The 7,360-nt window shown below is 37.5% G+C and overlaps 1 protein-coding gene across 1 annotated transcript in view; it reads right to left on the reverse strand.

Moving 5' to 3' along the window:
* Window positions 1–7,360, reverse strand: part of LOC106881733 (E3 ubiquitin-protein ligase UBR4-like) — a 218,633-nt gene that overhangs the window by 75,878 nt on the left and 135,395 nt on the right. The window contains exons 64-68 of the mRNA XM_052975666.1: window positions 7,012–7,018; window positions 5,608–5,831; window positions 3,804–3,900; window positions 2,523–2,630; window positions 1,124–1,237 (exon numbers count right to left, since the gene is read on the reverse strand). Coding sequence (XP_052831626.1) covers window positions 1,124–1,237; window positions 2,523–2,630; window positions 3,804–3,900; window positions 5,608–5,831; window positions 7,012–7,018 — 550 coding nt within the window. The remainder of the gene's footprint in view (window positions 1–1,123; window positions 1,238–2,522; window positions 2,631–3,803; window positions 3,901–5,607; window positions 5,832–7,011; window positions 7,019–7,360) is intronic.

Consider the following 7,360-nt stretch of genomic DNA (forward strand, 5'->3'; position numbering starts at 1 on the left):
CACTAAGTTATGGGGATATAAACACACCAATGTCGGTTGTCAAGTGATAGTGGGGAGATAAACACAGACACACAAACATACACACACACACATACACACACATATACACACACACACACACACACACATATATACACACACACACACACACACAACAGGCTTCTTTCAGTTTCCGTCTACCAAATCCTCTCACAAGGCTTTGGTCAGCCCGAGGCTATAGTAGAAGACACTTGCCCAAGGTGCCACGCAGGGGGACTGAACCCAGAACTACATGGTTGTTAAGCAAGCTACTTACCACACAGCCACACCTGCACCTACATAACTCATTTCTTTTTTAAACTAGTTTTAGATTGTGGCCATGCTGGGGCACAGCCTGGAAGGGTTTAGTTGAACAAAAATCAACCCCAGTACTTACTTTTTTAAAAAGGCTGGTACTTATTCTATTGGTCACTTTTTACTGAATTGCTAAGTTAATGGGCACATCCATAAACCAGTACTGGTTGTCAAGTAGTGATGGAGGACAAAGACACACACATGGTGGGCTTCCACACAGTTTCTGTTAACCAAACTCAATCACAAAGCATTGATTGACCTGGACCCAGAGCTACAGCTGAAGACACTTGCCCAAAGGTGCAGTACAATGGGATTGAGCCTGAAAGCCTGTGGTTGTAAAAGGAACTTCTTAACCATACAGCCATACCAACACTAAAAGCAAAATGAATCAGCTAGAATCTAGGGGTCTTCAAACTTTTTAACTTGCAGATCCCTTTATATTTCAGGCTTTACCTTAGGGACCCCCTTATAAACGCTTATGAAATTTAAACATAAATATTTGCTTAAAATAACATATTTTTACATTTATTTATTTAACAGTATTTAACAAATAGGTTTATTGTCAATTAAAAGATTTTGATTAAAAAACATATATAAAATCAAATTGCCCATAAAAAGTATTTGCTGTCCACAGACCCCCTGTCTTGTCCTTGCGGACCCCCTGTGGTCCGCGGACCACAGTTTGAAAACCCGAGCTAGATGATGGTGGTGGATTAGATGGAATGAAAGGTAGAGTTAAACTGATATGCAAATGAGTAATGTCTAAAGAGAAGGAGTAGAGATTCTTTACCTCAGACGTTGATCGAGTGCCAGCTTTGGTGCGAGACAGCAAGACACTGAAAAGTCTTAATAAGGCTAACTTCACTTCATGGTATTTTGATCTTTCAGAAATGTGATCCAATTCCTGCAAATTATAAAGAAATGTCCATGGACAAGTGGAGAGCTTAGTAACCTGACAATGAAATAGTTTGGAACAAAATAGGGGTCACAGAAAACATGAATCAGAAAACAAGAAAAAAGGAACATTTTTTTTTTTTTTGCACAAATGAAATAAAAGTATTTGTTTCATATGCAACACAAGCTTTTTTAGCCCTTTAACATTTAAACCAGCCATATCCAGCCCAAAATATTCAATCTATTTTATGTTAAACCCAGCAAGATCCAGCCTCTTACACTGACTCTATGATGTCATTCTCACACCATTGAAATTTTAAAGCTGTGAAATAATGCATGAGGAATTCAAAACAATGTGAACGAATAAGCATTATATTCAACAGAATAATCTGAATGTTAAAGGGTTGAGATTTGAGATATTACCGAGCAAAACCACAGAGATGCATTTGCATAGCAAGTGCTTGGATTGGAGATCACGTGCTGAAGCCGAAATGCACAATATTTTTGTCGGTAAACAAGTTGCAGTCTCAAGCAATGAACATTCTAACACCATATTACAAACAAATGTTTGAGATGATGGGTTTGTGTGTTTCTGAAGGACTAATTTATATATTCCACACTTCAATCTCTTGAGCAAAAGCAGAAGTAGATTAAAAGTTTAAGTGAAGTTAACAGTTTTTATTTATTTTTTTGAAAAGCTGATTACGTGTTTTCCATGCTGCGATTGTTTTAGTTTCAACACAAGATCTCAGATCAAATCACTTGTGAGAAACACAATTCTGAAAATATAGCGAGAAAATTATATTAGAAGTACTGAAATAAAAATTTACACAATTTCTTGATCACTCTTCAGAGAAAACATGTCCAATCTCCCTCCCCAGGTGGATGCAGTCAATAGTTCCCCACCTCAATGTGACAAACATCTAACACACAGAAGGAATAGGTTCATATTTTTGTAAAGTTCTTTATCACATCTAATTGCATTAAGATACTGGTTTCAAATTCTGGTACAAAACCAGCAATTTTGGAGGAAGGGAGAGGTCGATTACATCAACCCCAGTGTTCAGCAGGTACTCATTTTGTTGACCCTGAAAGGAAGAAGGCAAAGTGGACCTTAACCGAATTTGAACTCCAGTTAAGCATTTTGCCTGGCATGTCAGCTTACTGCCTTAAAATATTGAAATTTATTTCTTTACTTCTCATTCATGCTGTGTATATACAGTATAGAAAATCATATAAGTATAATTTTATATATTATATTTTTTGTACATGATATATAAAAAAAAATATATTACTTTTCCTGGGAAATTCATTTCTTTCAGCATAGTAGTCAATAAGCTGTCTAAAGCAGCACGGTCTTTCTCTTCCTCATTATCAAGATCAGCCGTGAGAATAAGAACAACCTAGAAATCAGATAGAAAAATAATCAAATAAGATATAAAAATTCAATTCAGATTTGAAAAATTTACTTCAAAAGAAATCATTCAGAGTAAAGAGTGAAACAACAATGATATACTGTGAAGGAAACAAATGAAAATGAGTCTATTGCCACAAAAATGCTACAGTATTAATCTGTTCAAACCTTGCTTTATATAAATAGGCAGTGGAGGTGCAATGGCCCAGTGGTTAGGGCAGTGGACTCACAGTCATAGCATCGCAGTTTCGATTCCCAGACTGTGCGTTGTGAGTGTTTATTGAGTGAAAACACCTAAAGCTCCACGAGGCTCCGGCAGGGGATGGTGGCGAACCCTGCTGTACTCTTCCACCACAACTTTCTCTCGCTCTTTCTTCCTGTTTTTGTTGTGCCTGTAATTCAAACGGTCAGCCTTGTCACACTGTGTCACGCTGAATATCCCCGAGAACTATGTTAAGGGTGCACATGTCTGTGGAGTGCTCAGCCACTTGCACGTTAATTTCACGAGCAGGCTATTCTGTTGATCGGATCAACTGGAACCCTCAACGTCGTAAGTGACGGAGTGCCAACAATAAATAGGCAAGATCTTTTACTACCTCAATAAGGCCAATAGCCTATCAAAATGTATATGCCAATATCCCAACTTTCAAATATTTTTGCACTTAATATTGTTGTTCTTTTCCATATGTTTACCAATTGATCTTTTTCTCACATCTTAAAAGCAGATGTCTTGGCCATATTTTTAAGTGGAATACATAACTTAAAAGCAAATAGTCTTGGCCATATTTTTAAGTGGAATACATGACCTATTTTTAAAATAATCAAGAAGTATTTTTTCATCACAGGTATGGCAGTACAAACAGGAAAATAAAACTCAAAACATTTGAAAATTTAAAATTAGACCTCAAAACTTTTGATAAGAGACAGCAAAACTCTCAAACCCAGAGTCACTTTGGAACTTCAGCCGATTAAATAATAGATGGAATAATTTTTTCCGTCATTAGATTAATGCTTAAGTACAACTTAAATATGAACACTTTAAAACGATCAGCTGTCTTCTATCATAGAAAGGAAACAGTCTTAGGTGGGTGGGTATCAAAAGTGTTCAAGGCAAATTTATATACCACATACACAAAAAAGAAAAAAGAAAACCCTACTGTACCTGCATAAATGGAATTGCTCGTACACCACCAACTTCCCGTAGCTCATGGAAATGCTGCATAAGTTGTTCCATTAACATCAAACGAAGAGAATGTAACCTTAAAATAAAAAGTAAAACAAAAAACACATCAAATGAAAAAAATCCTAAAGCAAAAGTTTAAAAAAAAAATACTTTGCACATTGAAAGTCTTAGAGTTTAGATGCACAAAATAATTTTTTAAAAATCTAATGGAAATATTTCACCTAACAAAATAACCATTATGATTAGTGGCACTGCATCACTGAAGACTGGTTCTTTAGATTATTTGAGAGATCTTCATAGAAATAGTCTTATTTCCCAGACTGTAGGTCTTCCTTAATCCTTTAGCATTCAGATGATTGTCAAACGCAATACTTATTTATTTACATTTTAAAAAATCAATCCTGCATTATCTCATAGCTTTCAGATATTCATGATGTGATTACTGGCCAGTTTGAACATGAAACAGGTAAAATCTTTAGGCCTCTGGTACAGTCAGTTTAAATGCTAAAGGGTTAATCTGCTGTTAAAAACACCAATTCATTGCAAGAAAGAGTTGTTGTTAAGTGACTTAATCAGAGAGGGAGAGAGAAAGTGAGAGAGAGAGAGAGAGAGGGAGGGAGTGAAACAGTGAAAGAGGAGAGGGAGTGAAACAGTGAGAGAGAGAAAGCATAGGATTGTGAGGTCCACTTGGTCCCTTCTTGATGGTTTATCAACCTTTCTGGTGCGGGTGTTAGGATAAAATGCACCAAATACACACTGCTAAGTGGTTGGTGATAAGTAAGGTCATCCAATGACAAGTACAAGAACCAGTTTATGAATTACAGTGGCTCCTAATAGGAAATTACTTGGACCATAATCCATCTAACCCATGCCAGCATGAAAAGATGTTGAATGATGAGGGTGAAGATGACCATGATGAATTTAGACAATTAAAATTTTTTTTTATATATAGATTTTGGTGCAATTTGAAAGTTACATCATTTACATATACTGCAGTGCTTCAAGCAAATTACAAGACCCTTGCATAAAAGAAATGCAATTTAAATGGAACAAAAAGCACATTTGTTCCACAATCTCCAGTAGCAGAAATCATTTTTTTACAGAGAGCACTTTTATTGTATGAACAGAACAATAACACAGCAACAAATTTTTTTTTTTTTTTGTGTGTGTTTTTGGTCAGTTAATGTTATTTGCTATTTGTTTCTATCTAGAAATCAAAGGAAATTACTACTATTCCCTTCAAACTTTGCTTTCAAACTGACCTATTTTCCATTACATTTCAGAACAGATTCAGCTCTGAGTTGCTGAAGCAGAAATATCATTATAGCAAATATCCTGCTCAATACCACAGATTTGCTTGTTGTCTTTGGTCTGTAAGTGTTATTTGCTATTTGTTTCTATCTAGAAATCAAAAGAAATGACTACTACTCCCTTCAAACTCTGCTTTTGTGACCTGGACATCAATGTTTTGAAACTGACCAATTTTTCCATTACATTTCAGAACAGATTCAGCTCAGAGTTGCTGAACCAGAAATATTGTTGTAGCAAATATTCTGCTCAATGCCAATTTGCTTGACCATCACCACAGTAGTGGGGGAGCATCATAGCCATTTGTTGAGTAAGATTCTCTGGGGGGTTTGAATAAATGCAACAAAAGCAAAGTTTGAAGGAACTATACTAGCCATTTTTCATACTTTCGAGGGGGTCAGCAAATGGGAAATAACAGTTGCTATCCAAGGACAAAATCCATGTTACACAATGCAACTGACCATGGGGTACCTACCTGTAGGTGGTATCGTGGTCAGTCTCAGTATCCAAAACTTCTCCAAGTTCGGGTGGCATGGATCCACTGGGTACACCTACACTACTTGTTTCACTTCGAGCTCCAGTGGCAGTACTTTCATGAGCTCCATCACCATATGCACTACTTCGGCCACTCACTGAAAACAAACACAAACACAAACACAAAATGACATCATCACAAATCATTATCACCAATAGAAGTTTCTAACTTCCATGTCTCAAAGAATCTACAAAGTATATCTCTAGTCATCTCAATGCTGTGCCATCGATAGATTCAACTGAACCATTCCTTCCCAGGTTTATTTTGTTTTTGTATTTTTTTTTTTTACTTGCTTCTCTTCCACTTCTCCTAACACTTTCTATTCTAGCATGGATCACATATCCCTACCAATGTGTTTCGTATTCAGCCATATTTTCAATGCATTTTATCTATGCCTCATACAGTTTGCTCTTTATTCTAAGAAGTAAAAAAAAAAAAATCTTTGCTATGGACAACAGAAACAGATCCCTGAACTTTTTGTATTCATTTCTCACCATAATTATTCACGTTGTACCTTGAGGTACACCCTGACACTTCATTTCAACCATCCTTTTCTGCTGGGAGGTAGCCATGTTTATCTCCTCTACAGTAAAACACCTGTGTTTGTCCCTCTATCATACCTTAGCCTCCCAAAACCAAGTACAAAGCCACCTCTCTCTATTCTTCTGTATCCAAACTCAGTCAAGGAGTCTAGTTTTGTGAGTTATTTGGTGACCTTACTAATGCTGGTGCTATAGAAAATGCACCCAGTATACTTTAAGTGGTTGGCATTAGGAAGGGCATCCAGATGTAGGAAATCTTTCCAAAACAGACACTGGAGCCCAATGCAGCCCTCTTGCTAAATGGATCTGGTCAAACTGTCCGACCCATGCCAGCATGAGATACAGACATTAAATGATGATGATAAGTGCAATTTATCATTTTCCCCAAGCTTTCATTAATTAATTGCTGCAGCTGTCATTTTCTGTGACTGCACTGGAATATTTTGTAATTCTAGACGCCAAGAATCATCATCCTTTTAGCATCCATTTTCTATACAGTCATGGATCGGATATGTAGTCAACCATCATCATCACCAACATTTAATGTCCATTTTCCATGCTGGCATGGGTTGGACGGCTTGACAGGAACTGGCAAGGTCAGGGGCTGCACCAGGTTCCATAGTCTGTTTTGGATTGGTTTCTACAACTGGATGCCCTTCCTAACACCAACCCCTCTACAGAGTGTACTGGGTGCTTTATATGTGGCACCATCACCAGTGCTTTTTACATAGCACCTTGGTTTTAGGATATCAATTTCATTGCAATGGGCAGGTCTTCTCGAGCATAGCAATGCCCCACATACCTCGGTCCTCATATATAGGGATAAACACAGTCATCCTTAGTTGTTGTCGGCACTCCGTCGCTTACGACGTTGAGGGTTCCAGTTGATCCGATCAACGGAACAGCCTGCTCTTGAAATTAACGTGCAAGTGGCTGAGCACTCCACAGACACATGTACCCCTAACGTAGTTCTCGGGGATATTCAGCGTGACACAGTGTGACAAGGCTGACCCTTTGAATTACAGGCACAAAAGAAACAGGAAGTAAGAGTGAGAGAAAGTTGTAGTGGAAGAGTACAGCAGGGATCGCCACCATCCCCTTTCGGAGCCTCGTGGAGCTTTAGGCGTTTTTGCTCAATAAACACTCACAAC

Source organism: Octopus bimaculoides, chromosome 22 (genome assembly GCF_001194135.2).
Source record: "Octopus bimaculoides isolate UCB-OBI-ISO-001 chromosome 22, ASM119413v2, whole genome shotgun sequence".
Taxonomy (NCBI): domain Eukaryota; kingdom Metazoa; phylum Mollusca; class Cephalopoda; order Octopoda; family Octopodidae; genus Octopus; species Octopus bimaculoides.